At 37.0% G+C, this 22,116-nt stretch overlaps 2 protein-coding genes across 4 annotated transcripts; both read left to right on the top strand.

Annotated features, from left to right (window-relative positions):
* Window positions 1-688: 688 nt before the first annotated feature.
* Window positions 689-15,701, top strand: sgta (small glutamine rich tetratricopeptide repeat co-chaperone alpha). 2 transcript variants are annotated; one of them, XM_084101887.1, is made up of 12 exons: window positions 689-757; window positions 1,291-1,436; window positions 1,530-1,633; window positions 1,726-1,816; window positions 1,896-1,995; window positions 2,685-2,789; window positions 4,581-4,722; window positions 4,813-4,875; window positions 4,954-4,991; window positions 11,146-11,289; window positions 14,892-15,014; window positions 15,101-15,701. In XM_084101887.1, the coding sequence occupies exons 2-11, from the start codon at window positions 1,337-1,339 to the stop codon at window positions 15,001-15,003; spliced, it is 999 nt and encodes a 332-aa protein (XP_083958013.1). In that variant the 5' UTR covers window positions 689-757; window positions 1,291-1,336; the 3' UTR covers window positions 15,004-15,014; window positions 15,101-15,701. The 2 variants fall into 2 exon arrangements, with proteins under 2 accessions (XP_083958013.1, XP_083958014.1); XM_084101888.1 differs by having other exon boundaries at window positions 1,729-1,816.
* Window positions 15,702-15,749: 48 nt separating this feature from the next.
* On the top strand, window positions 15,750-18,559 carry LOC311074917 (zinc transporter ZIP3-like). Of its 2 annotated transcripts, none has more exons than XM_084101889.1 (3): window positions 15,750-16,007; window positions 16,501-16,825; window positions 17,402-18,559. In XM_084101889.1, the coding sequence occupies exons 2-3, from the start codon at window positions 16,619-16,621 to the stop codon at window positions 18,146-18,148; spliced, it is 954 nt and encodes a 317-aa protein (XP_083958015.1). In that variant the 5' UTR covers window positions 15,750-16,007; window positions 16,501-16,618; the 3' UTR covers window positions 18,149-18,559. The 2 variants fall into 2 exon arrangements, with proteins under 2 accessions (XP_083958015.1, XP_083958016.1); XM_084101890.1 differs by having other exon boundaries at window positions 15,903-16,016.
* The last annotated feature ends 3,557 nt before the right edge of the window (window positions 18,560-22,116 follow it).

Here is a 22,116-nt window from a genome sequence, read left to right on the forward strand (position 1 = left end):
TAAAATCTTTGAATATAATTGTATAGGATATTTCTTTAACTTTATTTGTTAGAAAGAATTTCTGAGGAAGTGACAAAACATATGACCATTTAATATAATCAAAAAGGTTATTCCAATAAGAAATGGAGGAAGGAATTGAAGTAACAGGGTCCAAAAATAATGACCTGATTTTATAGTTGGATTTATGCATTGAAAAACAAATAGAACCAACCACAGTGGATTCAGGGCTAGGGGGATAAACAGAAGTCACTGTAGCACTATTATTGTTTCTAAACAGCATACAGATTTCCAAAGAGATGGCCTTGAAAACTATATTAAATTCTTTACTAGATACTGGGAATTGGTATCCTGAAACAAAATCGGAATAATTAAATAAATTACCTTCACTATCAAATAGCTGGTTTACTAACATCACTCCATTATTGAACCAGTTTTCAAGAAATAAAGATTTCCTCTTATGTAGAATATTACAGTTGTTCCAAATTAAAAAATTGTGTGGCGAGAAATTATGCTTGTAAATAAGTCTCCAAGCCATAAGCATCTGCTGATGATAATTGGAAAGTTTGACAGGAAGTTTATACTAACTGAATAATTGCACATTAAAAGAAAATGTATACCAAATACACCCCATGGTTTGCACGGGTTGAACGATAACTTGACATGCGACGTCACGAGCGTTACGGAAGCCTTGCGGGCTCACACACATGAATCGTCATACTACTGGGTCTGGCTAAAGATCCTTGAGAACAGACAACTGGTGAGTCTGAGTTAAAGACGCATTCAAAATTATGCACAAACAAGTAATACCTTGAATAACAGTAGGGTAAAACTCACAGGCATCTAGCTCGCTTTCGATCCTCATTAAATCCTCTTTTGTTTTGATTTTAAATCACATGAGCGTACTAAAGCTAATGCTAAAAGAATTAGCACACACGTTGTAAACCAATATAAACTGCTAGCATGAGCTAATAGCTATTGTGTGCTAGAATATTCCGTTTAGCACGTTCACATCAATGGTTACAGATCTGAAGCTAGTTAGTTTGTAAGTGTCTTACATTGGCTATTATTTATCATTTGAATCAAGTGTACAGAGTTGATAACTGAGGACGTTTAGTGAAAGGATTAAACCTAGAAAATGAAATTTTAACTTGAATATATATCTTGCAACATTAGAATGATCTCACAATCAACTAAACCTCCATTCTTGTCAAACTGATTTGCAAACAATTATCATACTTTATGTCTATAATGTTGTATTCAGTAATTATAACACTTAACTTTGTCTCTTAGGTTTGCTTCACAAATTTATTTGGTGAGGTTCAAGCCTCAAGACAGAATGGCAGACACAAAGCGTCTTGCATTTTCCATTATCCAATTTCTCCATGATCAGCTGTCCTCTGGGGGACTGTCATCAGATGCTCAAGAAAGCTTAGAAGGTAAAACCTCAGTGCTAGAATCAGCGCTGGACAGTGGACACTGTTATGTTATTGGTTCATAATTAACATGTCCTAATTTACCCGTTTATCTAGTTGCCATCCAGTGCCTGGAGACAGCATTTGGCATCTCTGTAGAGGACCAGAGCTTAGCAGTCAGTCAGTCTCTGCCAGAAGTATTTGCCTCAGCAACTAAACAGGTAAAAGCTGTTCTTGGATGCCATCTAAACCATGTTGTTTTGAAATGTTTATTTATAGTGCTGAATGCACTCTCATTAATTGTTATATATAGCAGACTGGTGCAACACAAGATAAGACCAGTTCATCCAGTGATTTACCTTCAGAGGAGCAGTTAGCAGAGGCAGAGCATCTTAAAACAGACGGTAAGAACATAACACCTTTACCATTTCAGGGTGCTTCATGTGGTCTTCTCACTCAAAGTGTGCATGTATGTTCCTTCAGGTAACAATCAGATGAAGGTAGAGAACTTCAGTGCAGCCATTGAGTTCTATTCTAAAGCCATCCAGCTTAATCCTCAAAATGCTGTCTACTATTGCAACAGGTACTTGCACAATTTCATTAAATATATTTTTTTTAATGCTGTAGTATTTTCATTATTTTATTGGGGTGTAACAATACACGTCATGATTTGTTTGTTCATTACACAATACTTATCTCACAATACAGTACTCTCACAATACTTTTTTTTTTATTTTTATTATTATTAAAGGGATAGTTCGGAGTAAAATCAACTTAGGATCCTTTGCACCATGACCTCGAGCCAAACAGGGTGTAGTGTAAGGATGTAGTGTAACAATGAATTATACTTTTTTTCCGAAGTGTTGACAACTTAGTGTGAACTAATAATTGTTAGAAACTGGTACTACCAACAAAATATTAGTGCATTCCTGGAATTTTGGCTCGAGGTCATGGTGCAAAGGACCCTAGATTGATTTTACTCCGAACCATCCCTTTAATTTAAATTATTACTTGTAAAACAAGCTAAATGGTTTAGCAGGAAACAGAATTGTTAGAAACGTATGCTTGCATATTACTACATGCAGTACATTTAAAAAGTTTTAAATATTGGTTTTATTTTAATTAATAATAATAATAATAATAATAATAATAAAAAAAACATGGAAATTCAAATGTTTGACCTGAGTTTACTGTATTTGCTGCTAAATTAATATTTGATAGTATTTATAACTTTTTTGATTGATTTTTTTTTAAATTATTATTACTTTCTAGAGCTGCGGCTTATAGCAAACTGGGGAACTATGCTGGAGCTGTTCAAGACTGTGAACGTGCCATTGGAATTGATCCAAACTACAGTAAAGCATATGGACGGATGGGGTAATTTAAAAAAAAAAATCCTGTTAAAATGTACAGCATAGTTTTTACACTTTCAGAGAAATTATTTAATGCCAATTGATTAAGTTTTTTGTTAAGGTCACATCTATGGAAATTAATTTCTTCGCACCTTAAAATTTTTCAAAAAGAAATTAAGGTCAGAAAAAGTCTAAAATATTTGAAATGGTATAAGAAGAACAGTAATTATGATATGGTCTAATGTGATTATTAAACTTCAGAAGGTTATGGTTTAATTAAATGTAAACACTGCACATTTTCATATCAAAATTGAAAGTTATATTTTTTTTATGGAATATTGCAGTATTTATTATAAATTATTTATCCATGCACATCATTATTATTATTTTTTTAAATTCATGTGCCCTTGTAATATTTAATCAAACTATTTTGATTAAATATTTTTAGAGTGCATGTTTTATCTCTTTGAATCAGCACCTGGAAGTAGAAAAGCATATACATTTCAAAATAAGAGTCCCAGTGTATTTCAGGCTAGTTTACAACTAAAACATCCTGCATTCTGCATAAAATATTTTTCTTGTTATAATTGGTATTTTGGTTACAAAACAAACTGTATCTGCATTTAATTCAGTGTGGCTTCTCTCTGGGCCACACCATCACAGGATGGAAAGACTAAAAACATTATTAAATACATTCTGTTATTAATTTTGAATACTCTTGGCGCAATAGTATGTCATCTGTCTTTCTATACATCATTATTGTATCAGTGAAATCTAATATCACTCAACCTCTAATTCGGATGTATTAATATACCAATTTTAATACATAAAGTATAAAACGTGTCTTGAGTGTATTTAAAACTTGCAGTTTGTGATTGAATTGGTTTGTTCTAAATGGTATTAATTTTATTTGTGCAGGTTTTAAAAAAGGTCTTAAAAAGCCTTAAATTAAAAAAAAAACCTGGAAGATACCCTGATTTAAATTACTCCGATATTAAAGTGTAACTCTCGCTAAATTGCAACCTAGGGTCTTTTTGTTAATCTACCCGAGGCAAACTTTCATTTAAAAGCATAATTAGAATGGAAACGCCACTTTTAAGTTTGACCGTATTTTCGTTTTCGGTCAAATTGCCTTTTGAATGGGAGTGCTAGGGGCACAACTATGATAGCATCAAAATCGCTATTTTTAAAACACTAAGAAGGCTCGACACAACATGAAACTTTGCTCGAAGTATCACCAGGGGCTCTACACATGATCTCGAGCATTGAGAACATTGTCTGTGTACGCAGAGTTTACTAAAAATAAAGGTTTTGAACAACTGTTGTTGTTTCCAGTCGCCGGCATTTTGACAGTCAAAAATAGTCGATCTCCGAATGTGAATGAACTGACTCTGAATTTTAGTATTGTTTCTTATATGAGGATCCTTTTTCAAATACAATGTCAATATTGATTTTCACTAACAACAAAACAACAAATTATCTGTGAATTTATATGGAACTAAGCTTTAGGAGCTTTCCATCTTTACTTTCCTCCCTGTTACGTTGCATTCGGAGATCAACTATTTTTGACTGACAAAATGCCGGTGGACGGAAACACTAACTGATAAAGTGAGTCGTACAAAACCTTTAAAACCAAAATAAATTTTAAGAAAATACAATCTTAAAAGTGGCGTTTCCATTCTAATTATGCTTTTACACGAATGTTTGACTCGGGTAGATTAACAAAAATAGCCTAGGATGCAATTTGGCGAGAGTTACCCTTTAAAGGATGTTGATGTGGCATTTATTTTTCTTTTATGTTTTACCTAAAAACAAGGCTTGCTCTTGCAAGTTTGAACAAATACTCAGAGGCTGTGTGCTACTACAAGAAAGCACTGGAGCTGGACCCTGACAATGACACCTACAAAGTCAACCTGCAAATAGCAGAACAGAAGATGAAGGAAACGCAGTCCAGCCCAGTGAGTCCACAGAACCCCCCAGATAACAGGCAGTTTTTGTCACTTTGTGTAATATAGAGAATCTTAAGGTCATGTGTTTGTCTTTGATAGGCAGGGGGTTTGGGTGGAGTCGACCTGGCTGGTTTGCTGAGTAACCCTGGCTTCATGAACATGGCGAGTAGAAATATATCTAAAATGCTCATCATTAATGCTTACTTATGCTCATCACTAACTCACTGTCACTCTCTTTAGGCATCTAATTTAATGAACAACCCACAAGTACAACAATTGTGAGTAGACAACTTAAAGCACATCATTTATTATACATCTAAGTGTAACTACACACTGCAGCCATGTCATCTGCAGCTTTAAATGCTAGAGCTTTTTAAAGTTCAGGTGGATTCTGATTTGGCTGTCAGTAGGCGCGTTTCCATTACAGATTTGCGCAAAACTTTTGCGTTTTTTTTTTTTTCTCCAAATGTCGACAAAAAACTATTGCGAAATGACGGCGTTTCCTTTAACCGATGTTATGCGACTAAAACTTCATTTTTTTCCTCTCGCGACAAGTAAAATCATTCCAAAAAACATGGCAACGGACATTGGTAGGTTTCTGTATTATATCCCAGCCACTGAACTAGCCATTATTATTAATCGAAGGAGATGTATGTGTGTTATTATACTTGTGAGCGGCACATATGAGGTGTTTCTGGGTGTTTCTCCCTCAACCTTATTTGAGGTTTAGAATCCATTATTTCTGTAATTCTTTTGTCTTATATGAATTTAATAAAGAACTCTCTCATATTCTGTCCAAACATACCGTGTCATCTACGTCAGGTGACCTGTAAATGCGCAAAGACTGTTTCCATTGCAGTTTTGCGGAATATTTCTTTTTCGAATTGCCTGAAAAACCACCTCATGCGAGCATAAAACTTTTTTTGCGATAAATGGGAGTTTTTGTGAAATTGACGTGTTTCCATTGGCCATATTTTCAATTCGCAATTTCAAATTGCGCAATTTGAAGGGTAATGGAAACGCGGCTAGTGATTTTATCGTTCATTAGCTGGAAGAAATGTTCTGAAAGTGATTCCAATTATATTGTCTGTCATTATCTTAATAGTTGTGGTATGGGCTTCCCTATTCTCATACAATTAAAACTAGGGCTGGGCGATAAAACAATCTCAATATAATTTTCCTCAATAAAACAACAGTTTGATATGTTTTATGCAGCAAAAGCGGAATGAAACAAAGCCGGGCCATTTATCCGCTTAGATCAAAGTTCAAATGGCAACGCAGCTTACTATAGTAGATGCATTTACTTCACGCGAATACTAAACAGCGCTGTGAGATTCATTGAGAAGCACTTGAATTCAGTGATGAACACAAATGTCTCTTGATTTAAACTAGTTTAAAGCCAGATGAAACAGTGCTGACAAACAGGAGAAACACTGCCTCATTTATCAATCTGATCGTACGTTGATAAATGTGGTGGCTGAAAACAATCGTCATTTAAATTTCAGTGAAACTGAAATGGCAATGGGCTCACCTCTCTCATTCGTTTCCATATTTGCCGTGTAACATTTGGTTGCTAAACTAGTATTCATTATGTAAACAAGGCTTTGTACTTCTGGTGTTCGAATATCCACATAAAATGGCGTCCTTCACATGCGCAAAAATGTGTTTGGTTGGGCGCTGGGGATGCTGATTTTACAGCGGACCTTTTAATTTGAGCAAGTGTAACTTTTATGTTTGATTGACTGCATTTAAGTTTGATGATGAATGGATGAAATGTCAAGTTAGCAACGCTAGACTAGACCCGATGTGTGTGTGCACATGATGCGCCTGCACAATCAGTTGGATTAAATAAAATAGATATAAAGAACAGAATGTCACAAAAACGAGCATAGCTTGTACTACCTGTTGCAGTTTTTTTATTTTGTTAATCTGTTGATTATTTAATGAAATATTTTTTATTTTATTTTATATACTAAATTTCTGTTTTAATCGGCTCACAAAAGCGCATATAAAGATAAAGCCATGAAAAAAAAATCGTTTTGTAAATGAGGGCCACTGTATGCAACGATAGAGTCGGAAGGCTTTTTAGTCTACAAATCGGCATCATTTACCATGGATTTACTGTAGTAACACTAGCTGCACCATGGTATTGTGGCAGAAATGTGGGATATTCATATCGAATTGTATTATATTGTTAATGTAGACATGTATTAAATCCATTAGAGTAATGGAATATAATTACAGTATTTTGTGATTAAGCTTTGTCAAGTCACATTTATTTATATAGCGCTTTTTACAATACAGATTGTTTCAAAGCAGCTTTACAGAGATAACAGGAAAATAATGAAAAAAGTTTGTTTCCAGAAGAAAATGGCGTCACAGTCCAGCTTAAGTAAGTTCAGTGATGTTTCATTTTTGTTTTAAAAAAAGTTATTAATTTAGTTCATACAGTGAGGAAAATAAGTATTTGAACACCCTGCTATTTTGCAAGTTCTCCCACTTGGAAATCATGGAGGGGTCTGAAATTGTCATCGTAGGTGCATGTCCACTGTGAGAGACATAATCTAAAAAAAAAAAATCCATAAATCACAATATATGATTTTTTAACTATTTATTTGTATGATACAGCTGCAAATAAGTATTTGAACACCTGTCTATCAGCTAGAATTCTGACCCTCAAAGACCTGTTAGTCTGCCTTTAAAATGTCCACCTCCACTCCATTTATTATCCTAAATTAGATGCACCTGTTTGAGGTCGTTAGCTGCATAAAGACACCTGTCCACCCCAAACAATCAGTAAGAATCCAACTACTAACATGGCCAAGACCAAAGAGCTGTCCAAAGACACTAGAGACAAAATTGTACACCTCCACAAGGCTGGAAAGGGCTACGGGGAAATTGCCAAGCAGCTTGGTGAAAAAAGGTCCACTGTTGGAGCAATCATTAGAAAATGGAAGAAGCTAAACATGACTGTCAATCTCCCTCAGACTGGGGCTCCATGCAAGATCTCACCTCGTGGGGTCTCAATGATCCTAAGAAAGGTGAGAAATTAGCCCAGAACTACACGGGAGGAGCTGGTCAATGACCTGAAAAGAGCTGGGACCACCGTTTCCAAGGTTACTGTTGGTAATACACTAAGACGTCATGGTTTGAAATCATGCATGGCATGGAAGGTTCCCCTGCTTAAACCAGCACATGTCAAGGCCCGTCTTAAGTTTGCCAATGACCATTTGGATGATCCAGAGGAGTCATGGGAGAAAGTCATGTGGTCAGATGAGACTAAAATAGAACTTTTTGGTCATAATTCCACTAAACGTGTTTGGAGGAAGAAGAATGATGAGTGCCATCCCAAGAACACCATCCCTACTGTGAAGCATGGGGGTGGTAGCATCATGCTTTGGGGGTGTTTTTCTGCACATGGGACAGGGCGACTGCACTGTATTAAGGAGAGGATGACCGGGGCCATGTATTGCGAGATTTTGGGGAACAACCTCCTTCCCTCAGTTAGAGCATTGAAGATGGGTCGAGGCTGGGTCTTCCAACATGACAATGACCCGAAGCACACAGCCAGGATAACCAAGGAGTGGCTCTGTAAGAAGCATATCAAGGTTCTGGCGTGGCCTAGCCAGTCTCCAGACCTAAACCCAATAGAGAATCTTTGTAGGGAGCTCAAACTCCGTGTTTCTCAGCGACAGCCCAGAAACCTGACTGATCTAGAGAAGATCTGTGTGGAGGAGTGGGCCAAAATCCCTCCTGCAGTGTGTGCAAACCTGGTGAAAAACTACAGGAAACGTTTGACCTCTGTAATTGCAAACAAAGGCTACTGTACCAAATATCAACATTGATTTTCTCAGGTGTTCAAATACTTATTTGCAGCTGTATCATACAAATAAATAGTTAAAAAATCATATATTGTGATTTCTGGATTTTATTTTTTAGATTATGTCTCTCACAGTGGACATGCACCTACGATGACAATTTCAGACCCCTCCATGATTTCCAAGTGGGAGAACTTGCAAAATAGCAGGGTGTTCAAATACTTATTTTCCTCACTGTAAATATATATAGCCGCTCTGGAGTAAACCGTGATGTCATCGTCTAGCTCAGTTCAGTTCTTGTATAATAGTGTCAATGCAGGCAGATCAATATTATTGTTGAATATTAAATTAAATGTTAAATTTAATGTCCCCAACTAAGGAAGCCAAGCCAATGGCAACAAAGGTGGAAAAAGGCGACAGTGGCAAGGAACCAAAACTCCATCAGGAGGCAGAATGGAGATAAAAACCTTGGGAGAGCCAGTTCTCCACTGGCCAATGAACGAACAGTGTATGATTATGATTCAGGCAGTATTATAGGTCAGAAGTCAGATTGATTTGGAACAATCAGAATATTATCCAGTTCCATCTGGTTGAAGACACAATCTCTGCTGACACTTCAGGGATGCGTTGTGGTCGTGTCTGGGCGCAGGTCCACCATCTGATCTGGATATGACCTGGATCCAGCTGATTATAGTAAACCTCGGAATAAGCAGAAAGACACAGTAAACCTCGGAATAAGCAGAAAGACTAACATTAGCATAGATGCCATTCTTCTTATGATGTAACGAGTACATCGGGTGTTATAGGATGTGTTCACGGTTCCGGCTGACCTAATTTATACAGCCTAATAATCATTTAACTGATTTGAATAATAGGAATGTATGCCACAAATTCTATGTGTATGCCAGGTTAAAGAGATGTTTTAGTCTAGATTTAAACTGACTGAGTGTGTCTGCTTCCCGGACAATGTTAGGGAGACTGTTGTGTTCCAGAGTTTTGGTGCTAAATAGGAAAAGGATCTACCGCCAGCAGTCGATTTTGATATTCTAGGTAGTATCAGCTGGCCAGAGTTTTGAGATTGCAATAGACGTGAAGGACTATAATGCGTTAAGAGCTCGCTCAAGTACTGGGGAGCTAAACCATTTAGTACTTTGTAAGTAATCAGCAATATTTTAAAATGTATATGATGTTTAATAGCATATGTGCATTTATACTAAATTTATTTAGGCTACTGTTTTTAATACAGATACCATAGAAACCATATAGTTATATTTTGCCATGATATTGAGGTTATTTATTTTAAGAAAAAATGACTGGGAAAGTGTAAAGAATTTAAAAACGTGATGTGTTTGTCATGTTCTGTCTAAAGAGTAGTTTAAAACCACAATTGACGGTCTAGTTTCTACAACTTTCACTTAGGAGCTAAAATCTGCCTTAAAACTGGACAGAAATAAAGATTTTGCATGTATCGTGATAATTATTGATATCGGCTGATTATGAAAAATGTTATTGTGATAATTCTTTTGGTCATATCGCCCAGCTCAAATGGACTACTTGCACTGAGCTTCGTGATATACTTCCGTTTTGAAATAGCACATCTTACTTCTTTCTGGTTATGTATATTTTCAATGTACTGTAGTCATCGAGTTGACTAAACGCCACCTAAAATGAGTGTCCGCAAGAAGATTTAAAAATCTGGACATTTTCATAAAGAAGAGATATTTTGATGATTACTGTGTACAGAATTTTCCAAACTCAACAGAATATGAAGTTTTAATCCAACCAAGCTGATCTGAGAAAGCAGTGGTTGTTAAACACATGCGATTGTTTCACCACAGGGTGTCAGTGCTCGTCTTAACTATTGACCGTGATGCTGAAATGTGAGACCTGATGAATAAGATCAGAACGAACATTTAAGTATTTGAATTAAATATTTGAATCACTATTCTGTAATTTTTCATTGTCAAATATTTTACTTTGTTTTTACATGTTTATGCCCAAAATCCTTAATTAACAATATTCAAAGTAGTTGACTGTCATTCTCCTCTATGCTGTGTGCGTTACTGTTTAAGATAAATTTAATATTTAACATTGTTACATTTATTTAAGGCACGTACTGCGCATTCAGCCATTCAACTATTTTAAAAGAATGGAACAAAAGTACCAGCGCACATAAGCAATCCTTTTTATTAGTCAAATTGCTGCAGGTTAGTGGGATATACATTTATTTATGATTCAGAATGCACAGTTGGAAAGTGTGTGTGTATATATATATATATATATATATATATATATATATATATATATATATATATATATATATATATATATATATATATATATATATATATATATATATATATATATATATATTTATATAAACATTTCAGCAGGCTCAAGATAATTCATGTTAACGCAGAAAACATGATTCAGATCTTTTCAAAAACTTTTTTCAGATATTAATAGTGTGTATATGTCAAACAATTTAACAAGCTTTTCTTTTTAAAAATGGCCTTTTTCTTCTTTATAATGTCTGGACAGTTGTACCAACCTAACATTGACATTAATTTGTGTCATTTGCAGCAATTTATCAGCTGTTTCTTTGCCTGTGTAGGATGTCCGGTATGATGTCTGGGGCTTACGGTCCTATGGGTGGTGCCACCTCGCCAGGAGGAGCAGCAGCAGCTGCAACAGCAACAGCAACAACAACAACAGCAACAGCAACAACTGGTGGTGACCTCTCCAGCCTCATACAGGCGTAAGTTTTAACACCACTATCTTGCTATTTTCATAGTAGAGCTGCACGATTAATCGTTAAAAGATTGCAATCTCAATTCAAACACTTGTGCAATCTTATTCCTGATTGACAGCGATTTGGCTGTCTATTGATCAAAGGGAACATTCAAATCTGTGTTTGCGCTGGACGTAAATTTGCGTCTCTCACTCAGAGAGAGTAGTTGTCAATGTATAGGTATGAGACCGCTTCACAAACAGTCTTCTCAATCATACGGTATCATTGTTTCTGTGTTAAAATAATTACAATGATCACAGAAATGCTGGGATAAGTTTATAGTTTGGATATAAACACTGATGTCTAAAATAGCGATCAAAATCACCTTTTGAAAGAAACTTGAGGCTTCAAATAAAGGTTATTTCAATACATCTTTACACCAGTAGGTGATGACAAGTGATTTAAAAAACTTATAAAACTATAAAAACTTTTATATAAACTATAAAATTATTAATTTGTGTATATATATATATATATATATATATATATATATATATATATATACATATATACATACATACACACACACACACACACACACACAGTACTGTGCAAAAGTCTTAGGCATGTTAATATCCCCCCCCCCAAAATAAAAGGTTTTAAGTCAGTTATTTATATCTTTTGCTGTAGTGTATCTGATCTCACCATCATCGAGTCCGTCTGTGATTACATGAAGAAACAGAAAAAACTGAGACGGACTAAATCCAGAAGAACTGCGGGAACGTCTCCAAGATGCTTGAAGAAACCTTCCTCCAAAGCTACCTGAAAAACTATGCGCAAGTTTACCTGGACAAAAGCCGTTTTAAACGCAAAGGGTCGTTACACCATATATTGATTTGAATTAGTTAATAGAAGTTAAATTATAAATAAATTCAATTTGTGATTTTATTTTTGAAAGCATTCTCACTTTACAGCATTTTAACACAAGTGCCAGTACTTTTCAGTACTTCACAGTACTGTAGCTTTGCAGGAAGGTTTCTTCAAGCATCTTGGAGACGTTCCCGCAGTTCTTCTGGATTTAGTTTGTCTCAGTTTTTTCTGTTTCTTCATGTAATCACAGATGGACTCGATGATGGTGAGATCAGACCATCCTGGCTGGGATATTAACATGCCTAAGACTTTTGCACAGTACTGTGTGTGTATATACAGTGAGGAAAATAAGTATTTGAACACCCTGCTATTTTGCAAGTTCTCCCACTTGGAAATCATGGAGGGGTCTGAAATTGTCATCGTAGGTGCATGTCCACTGTGAGAGACATAATCTAAAAAAAAAATCCATAAATCACAATATATGATTTTTTTAACTATTTATTTGTATGATACAGCTGCAAATATGTATTTGAACACCTGTCTATCAGCTAGAATTCTGACCCTCAAAGACCTGTTAGTCTGCCTTTAAAATGTCCACCTCCACTCCATTTATTATCCTAAATTAGATGCACCTGTTTGAGGTCGTTAGCTGCATAAAGACACCTGTCCACCCCATACAATCAGTAAGAATCCAACTACTAACATGGCCAAGACCAAAGAGCTGTCCAAAGACACTAGAGACAAAATTGTACACCTCCACAAGGCTGGAAAGGGCTACGGGGAAATTGCCAAGCAGCTTGGTGAAAAAAGGTCCACTGTTGGAGCAATCATTAGAAAATGGAAGAAGCTAAACATGACTGTCAATCTCCCTCGGACTGGGGCTCCATGCAAGATCTCACCTCGTGGGGTCTTAATGATCCTAAGAAAGGTGAGAAATCAGCCCAGAACTACATGGGAGGAGCTGGTCAATGACCTGAAAAGAGCTGGGACCACCGTTTCCAAGGTTACTGTTGGTAATACACTAAGACGTCATGGTTTGAAATCATGCATGGCACGGAAGGTTCCCCTGCTTAAACCAGCACATGTCAAGGCCCGTCTTAAGTTTGCCAATGACCATTTGGATGATCCAGAGGAGTCATGGGAGAAAGTCATGTGGTCAGATGAGACCAAAATAGAACTTTTTGGTCATAATTCCACTAAACGTGTTTGGAGGAAGAAGAATGATGAGTACCATCCCAAGAACACCATCCCTACTGTGAAGCATGGGGGGTGGTAGCATCATGCTTTGGGGGTGTTTTTCTGCACATGGGACAGGGTGACTGCACTGTATTAAGGAGAGGATGACCAGGGCCATGTATTGCGAGATTTTGGGGAACAACCTCCTTCCCTCAGTTAGAGCATTGAAGATGGGTCGAGGCTGGGTCTTCCAACATGACAATGACCCGAAGCACACAGCCAGGATAACCAAGGAGTGGCTCTGTAAGAAGCATATCAAGGTTCTGGCGTGGCCTAGCCAGTCTCCAGACCTAAACCCAATAGAGAATCTTTGGAGGGAGCTCAAACTCCGTGTTTCTCAGCGACAGCCCAGAAACCTGACTGATCTAGAGAAGATCTGTGTGGAGGAGTGGGCCAAAATCCCTCCTGCAGTGTGTGCAAACCTGGTGAAAAACTACAGGAAACGTTTGACCTCTAATTGCAAACAAAGGCTACTGTACCAAATATTAACATTGATTTTCTCAGGTGTTCAAATACTTATTTGCAGCTGTATCATACAAATAAATAGTTAAAAAATCATACATTGTGATTTCTGGATATTTTTTTTTTAGATTATGTCTCTCACAGTGGACATGCACCTACGATGACAATTTCAGACCCCTCCATGATTTCTAATGGCGCTTTTCCATTACCAGTACCAGCTCGACTCGACTCGCCTCGCCTCGCCTCAGCTCGGCTCGGCTCGCTTTTCGCTCTGTTTTCCATTGCAGATAGTACCTCCACAATAGTACCTGGTCGTCATAGCGACGCCGCAGGGAACTGCCGTGACTTAATCTTTTACGCGAGACGCGCGAGACACACCCGCTACCCACACACATAGGACAATGGAGGAAATCGAGTGTATGCTGTTTTTGGATGTTTTTGTTTTTGCTGTTTTTTTATTCAGGATACTCCGTCTGGCGCGTGCAATGATGACGCAGTGAATAGTGACGATTCTCTCTGACCAATCAGCAGTCTGCAGTGTTTTCACGTCACATTTTAGTATTGCCTCAGCTCGCTTAGAACCTCGCCGGAGGTGGTACGAAAAAAAGTACCTGGAAGCCGGTACAGTTACAACTTTTACACAGTGGAAAACCAAACAGAGCCGAGTCGAGTCGAGCCGAGGCGAGCCGAGGCGAGCTGGTACTGTGTAGTGGAAAAGCGCCATAAGTGGGAGAACTTGCAAAATAGCAGGGTGTTCAAATACTTATTTTCCTCACTGTATATTCAACTCAGTGTTTTATATATTTATATTTATATTCAAATTAATAATTTTTAAATGGACTGTAGCAATTAGCGTTTTGTCAGAACCTCTAAATTACATGTTATTGTTTTGTTTCCTATTCAGAATTGTGATTTCTATTTAAAAAAGTAAATAAAATCGTAATTCTCAATTTATCCAGAATTGTGCAGCTCTATTTCATATTTTACCGTTATACTTCCTAACTAAAAGTTCACGGTTATATTCAGTGGGGCTGACCTGGAGATTTTCTGTCATGTGATAGTGGTCAGCAATTTGCACAGCAAATGCAGCAGCAGAACCCTGAGCTTATCGAGCAGCTGAGGAGTCAAATGCGCAGTCGACCTCCCAGTAGTGCAGGCAATGATGAACCCTGACACACTCCATGGTACCACACATCACTTAATATTCAAACAACAGCTATATACAGTATATCTGTTCAGAACTTAACATCACTTCTTTTATTTTGCGCAGAATTCAACTCATGACTTGGTGGACCTGTGGAAGATAGGCTACTTCTTTTATTTTTTAAGATATACCTTGTTCCTACAACTCCAGGGACAAGACCAAGTTTATTCATCTATAAATACTGCATGTGTTCCCACTGCCCCACATTGCCCTATCTGTTGGGAGCGGTCATCAGTGCACAATGTGCTCATCGTATTTGGGCACTGGACTCAAAGAAATGTCTGATCAAATGAAATATCACACTGGGTTAACACTATATTCCCAAGTAATAATCCTTTTTGTGATTGTAATGAATTGCTGCAACATGGACATTATGCAGTTTTGCTGTGTTAACACCTCAGTGATTCATCTGTCCTATGACAAGTCTCTGTCTGAACTGAAAGGGGTTGGCAAGGAACATGTGCAATTTCAACATGGACAATTAAATGTCAGATTTAAAATAAGACTTGTTTTTGCAGCTGAAGCTTTGTTTCATAACTGCTTGTCATTTTTGCAACCAATGAGATTTGTTAAAATCACCTTTACTTAACATATACATGACTAATTTGTTCTGGTCTGTTTTGAATTAAAGAAAAAAATAATGTTTTTGTCCATTTTGGAGAACTTAGTTATGTGTGATGGTGTATTTAGAAGAACTTGCCATTTCTAAGATCACAGTCTCAAAAACCTAGCGAGCTGCTTATAGACATCATTTTGTGCCATTGTAGAAACGTTTATAATATTCAAGCAGTCTTTGCACCCTTAGCGGTAGCAAAATATTTACAATTCGCATTTAAAACGGGGGGCGTTTTAAACGCGCTTATGTTGCCTTGCAACGCGTACTACTAGCTAGGCAGTTCAAATAGGTTTTGAGACGCAGGCTCTGAACAGGCGCTTCAGAGTTCAGCAGCAGGAAGTATCGGAACAAAAACTGGTAAAAACGGTTCGTTTCATGCATACGTGAAGAATTATTTGCTTGCTTTTCACTGTTCGATGAAGGCGATTTAAATCTAGTAATACAGAATAAATAAATGTATATGCGTGCAGTGTTTAACTTGCACTAAGCATTTGAACTTTAAACGACCCCAGTTTACTAATATAAATTCGTAAAACAAAAGGCTGGCACATCTTAATGTAATGTGGTACTTTGTTGTTAACATGTTTGCTCAATACAGGCACCACATAAAGGGCTTGCTTTTCTAACGTTACTTCGATAGCTAGTAGCTCGTCAGAGTTAGCATGCTAATGTGTATGTTGACATCGTCAGTCACCTTAAACAATAGCAATGGTTGTAAGGTGTAAATTAATCTATACATGCCTGATAACTGTTGTCGCACTAATACTGGTTTGAAATTGCTTAAATTATGTTTCCCATTGATTAAGATATTTGTGAAACTATGGACTGACGTTTGTAAAATTTCTTTTAGGGATGTTGTCCATAACCTGACCTCAGGGTGCCTAGAAAGAAGAGTGGATTTGGGTTCTTCGGTGTTTATTTTAGGTACATAGCTTGCTTTAGTGGGGATCGCAGTCCACCTCCTTAGCATGGAGTTAGCTGTAGCTAAAATTATCTGCCTGCTTGGGGTGTTTGCCCTCATGTTGGGGGGCATCCTTATTCCTGTGAGGGTGATGCAGATGGACTATGATAAAGTCACGAGGTACAGAAGAGTAGTTGCTTTAAGCAACTCTTTTGGAGGAGGTGTTTTTCTGGCCACCTGCTTCAATGCCCTTCTACCAGCAGTTAGAGAAAAGGTATGTTATCAAGCGTGATTTTAGTCCTTAAAGTAACAGTCAACTCTGTTGGCTGTTAATAAAAGAAAAAAATAAAATGAATCACCCTCAGGTTGTTTTCAAAAACGTTTTAGTTTTTTTCAGTGGAACACAAAAGGAAGCATTTTCAAGAATTCATATAAATCCACAATTTATGGGGCTTCAAGTTTAAAAGGATGCAAAAGTGCCATAAAAGCAGTTTATATGACAATATGTGTGAGAACTTATTACACTTCTATGGTGCCTTTGCAAAAAGCTTGTAAGCTTCAGTCCCTATTAATTGTAAATGAGCAGATACATTTTAACAATTTTCCTTTCATGTTCCACAGAATAGATTAAATCATGATGTTGAAACAACATAAGGGTGAGTAAATGATGACAGAATTGGGTTTTTTTGTGTGTGTTTTTTTGGGGGGGTAAACTATCTCTTCAAGACCCTTAAGAATTGTATTTATCTGTTATGTTACCAAAGTTAGTTGTAAAAACAGAATTATCATCACTGGGATATAAGGAATCAAATGACTGTTTGTGCATGTTACCTTGCTTTTTTTCTTTTAGGTCGAGGACATTTTAAAAGAGAAAGAGGTAAAGTCCACCAGTCAGTACCCGCTGGCAGAGACCATGATGATGCTTGGATTTCTCCTCACAGTATTTGTGGAACAGACTGTGCTTACTTTCCGCAAGGAGAAGCCCTCGTTTATCGACCTGGAGACATTTAATGCTGGTGGCTCGGAAGTGGGGAGCGACTCAGAGTATGATGCTCCATTCATTGCTCCCGCTCAGGTTGCAGCCAGAACCCAGCAGCACCATTCCCATCACCATGGACACTTAAATCCTTCTGAGCTGAAACGTGCTGGGCCGTTGAGATTAGCTAGCCTGGTGCTAGCACTGTCCGCTCACTCTATCTTTGAGGGTCTTGCTTTGGGTCTTCAGGAAGATGGGGCTAAGCTTGGAAGCCTCTTCATTGGTGTGGCCATGCACGAGACGCTAGCATCTGTGGCACTGGGGGTTAGTGTAGCCAAGGCAGGAGTCCCCTTACGAGATGCCTGTAAACTTGGCATAACAGTAAGCCTAATGATTCCTCTGGGCATTGGGATTGGCATGGGTATTGAGACGGTCCAGCACTTAGCAGAAAGTATTATATCTGTAGTGCTCCAGGGCCTGGCAGCCGGCACATTCCTCTTCATTACGTTCTTTGAGATCCTCTCACAAGAGCTGGCGGATAAACACGACAGGCTACTGAAGGTGCTGTTTCTTACACTGGGCTATGTTGTACTAGCAGGGCTTGTCTTTATCAAATGGTAAAAAACATAAAACATGAAACATTCTAAAACATATTTTGGAAAAACTGCTTTAGAGCCTCTTTATTATCATTTAAAAAATGTATATTATTTTATGAGATTAAAATGCCTTTTGATGAATTTGTGCACGTTGATTCTGAATGACTACTGTATAATCTTCTGTTTGAAATTCATGTCAAGAGAGAATACCCAATGATGAAACTCCTGTCTTTTTTTTTTTTTTTTCCCATCCTGTAAGTAAATATCATAGTGTATGTTTTGTTCATTTAATATTTACCAATATTACAATGACTGCATGAATATTACTGTTTTGATTTGTTGAAGGATTTGCTTTCAGATACTATTAGCTGAATGAAAATGTAATGGGATGTTCGACAGCGAAGAGACTGGAATCCAGTAAATGTTTTAGCAAGAACTTTGTGTTGAATTTGGTCAGATTTGTTTACAACAAATTCTGTATAGCTGACTGCACATAATACAGTCAAATTGCCAAAAGTCTGAGTCACTTATCAGAACAGCTTTTCTGGGGGAAAACACTCACGATCAAGGCAGAGACTTTTGGTTTTGGTTGTGAGCTGACTGCAGGGGCTGTAGACATTTTGATGGTGTTTTGAAGTACACTGTTAACAATTTTCTTGTATTTTTACAGTACAGTACTGGCAGCACGGTTGTCAGCAAGTTACTATATTTTGATTTACAGTAATTGTACTGTTCAATTTACAGTACACACGAACAGTACTGTAAACTACAAAACAATACTGTACTGTATTTTTACTGTATTTTTGTATTTTTTTCTGCTTCTGCTATAATTAATTATACGGTATTGTACTGTAATATCTATATTGATACATTATTGCTAAATATAACTTTCTAATTACTAATAATGATAATATTATATTTATATAATATGTAGTTATTACAGTATATAAATCTATAGGTAACAATATTATAATGCAACTTAAGAATAACTGCAAATCAAAAGACAATCCAAATAATGTTCTTGTCAAAAATGTTTTTTATTCATCAATTACACACTATTAAAATTATTTAATTTAAGAACATTGCATGTCCAGTGCACCAGCAGTTTACAGGTATAAACAGCTTTTAAAGGGATAGTTGAAGATATTTTAAAGAATTTAGGTAATTAAACAGTTGACGGTAGCTATTGACTTCCATAGTAGAAAAAAAAAAATACTATGGAAGTCAATGGCTACCATCAACTGTTTGATTACCAACATTCTTTAAAATATCTTCTTTTGTGTTCAGCAGAAGAAAGAAACTCGTACAGGTTTGGAACAACATGAGGGTGAGTAAGTGATGACAAATTTCATTTTTGGGTGAACTTCAGGATTGGGTTAGACAAAAGAAACTAAACAAGAACAAGTGTCCCACTAACAGTTTAGTTTGAAGTTTTCCACTCAAACTCCATCAAGGACCGAATAAAGCTATTTACATAAGGGTTGATGGTCGTCACCTTCCTCTGCACCACCCTCTTAGGTCCTCTGGCTGACTCCCTGTCTGGCAGTACACTTTACTCTGACTGGCATTGCCGTCTTCTGATTCTGACCAGGAACCTGTTAGCAATATCATACCAGTCAATAAATATGCTTAAAAAAAGAATAATGCACTCAACCTTGTGCTCAAATTCCTCCCATCCTGCAACTTTTAGTTCTTCTGTTGCACACCCGATTTAATAAAAATACAAAAGCGAAATGCAGAAAGAAATTCACTTTCCTCTGAGCAAGCTCTGTACATGCAGCAGACTCCTGGTACTCAATGTTAAACATGTAGTAGCTTGCAAAGAGCACTGCAAAGGCAAGTATAAAATTGTCACTGTTGTCCAGTGCTAATAGAATTTTTCCCACAATGGACAGCATACACCTGGAATAGCTGTAGTCAAAGTCTGCGTGACTAGTGACTCCAGTATATGAGCTTGAGACACGGACAACTTTACGTGTGACATGAACAAGACTTTATTAACTAGACCATTATGAAAATGGAAATTGGGTATTGATATTGTCCAGAGAACCTAAGGAAATTTAAAATACCTTTTTTGAACCATCTTTATTTTGTACTGCATATCTTTATTTTACTTTCACATTTTATGTCCTTTTAAAGTTAGTGTATGAATCTTTATGGATATTTAGTTTTAAGTCATATATGAGTTCTCAATAGCCTTTTCAATGTTCAAGTATGTCTGGTCAGTTTCCACAAGTCAAGCAACAAATATACATATGTTGCAAATCTGAGATACTTTCCCTTTCTGTGCTCTTTTACAATTATCAATGATATTTAGTATTTTTGTGTTGCAAACTCTCCTTTTTGAAATGCATACAGAATTGTATCTATTTTTTTTTTTTTGATAAAAGAAAATAATTATCCTAGTTGTGTATTTATTTTTAAATCAAACTCATTTTTGATTCTCTTATTTACTGCCTGAGTAGTTGCTTTATTATTGCCTAGTTGAAAGTGTTCTTAGATCACTGTGTAACCATGCAGTCAGTTCTTTCTTAAGTGTTACAATGCCACAATCTGACATCTGACCTATCAGACCTATTAGCACTGAGGGTGCGTCTCAATCTGCTCCCTAATTAAGTAGTCAGGGCACTCATCAGTGAGTTGGCCATTTTAAGGAATGTCTCAATAGCAAAATCCTTCCAGTGCACTGAAACGTTCTCTGCCTAAAAGGTCCCACAATGCACCATGAAAACCAGGGAGCACTGATGCTTGCTATGTTCCCTTAACAGAAGTTCTGAAGTGGGAAACATAAATCACGTGAGCCAACTCATTAAATGACACGATTGATGTTTTTTTAAAATACAAACCATTATATTTCAGCATAAACATACATCGCTAGATAAACATCCAGCTAACATTTATAATTTATTTACAGCTGAAATGTTGCACGTAACAAGCAAAGAAGCCTATTTATCACAATGTACATATAACCAGGGCCTGAAATTAACACCCGACCACACGCCAAATGCCGGTGAATTCTGCAATTGGCGGGTAACACTGTCAATCTACCTGCCACATTGGCAGGTAGCCAATGAGAATCGACCCTTCGCGGGGAGTTTGATTGACGGCGATCTGGCCAATCATAATCCGCCGAATCCGCCTTTTTTGTCCGACAAAGCAGCCAGGAGAGTTCAACGCAGCCGCGGCGCTACCATTGGGCCCGGGTGGGCCTGGGCCCACCCATTTTAGGTCCGGGCCCACCCATTTTCTACTATGGTTTTGTACATTCCTTCATTCGGATCTATTTGCGATCCATTCCATTCTAAACAAACAACGCAGTTTAGCCTTCATTCGTCCTTGTTACATTATTCATTAAGATAATAATAAATGCACGCATAATTATCAGTGAACTTGATAAATGTTGCAGATATGTTTTACTATGCATGAACAAACAAATGCCTTGTGTGCAAAATTCAGAATAAAATTAATGTGCAGCAATTTGTACAAATAGAGAGTCTGTAGGCCTATATGTGTTGTAGCCATCAAGCTCATTTAGTTTCATATTTGTTAAAATATTATAATGTTATTTTTTCATCTAAGTTGATTATGAAAAGTGAACCGCACGAGTAAGATAGGATACGCAATATCGAGAGACATGGAGCGGGTCAGACATGATTTTGACCACTTAATTAAGTTAGAAAGGCCTTTTTTAAGTGAATTTCGTTTTGTATAAATTGTATCTTAATTTTAATATTTTTTTTATCAACCAATTGCCTGGATAAATATAGGAGACAATATAATCATAGAGGCGCCCGCGTGGTCACTTGCATTGCTCGTAAACACAGGAGCGCATCTAATCCTAACTTAACGAAACTCAGCATATGCCTCACAGACATGAAATATATCTTAAAGCTTGAAATGTCTTTTTAACAATTTAAAACGAAAAGAAAAAGGCTAGGCCTACTCTCTGATTATGCAATCCATGATGTGCATTTCTCTCTATAGGCGCGTTCA

This window comes from Abramis brama, assembly GCF_963993115.1.
Source record: "Abramis brama genome assembly, chromosome: 23".
Lineage (NCBI taxonomy): Eukaryota > Metazoa > Chordata > Actinopteri > Cypriniformes > Leuciscidae > Abramis > Abramis brama.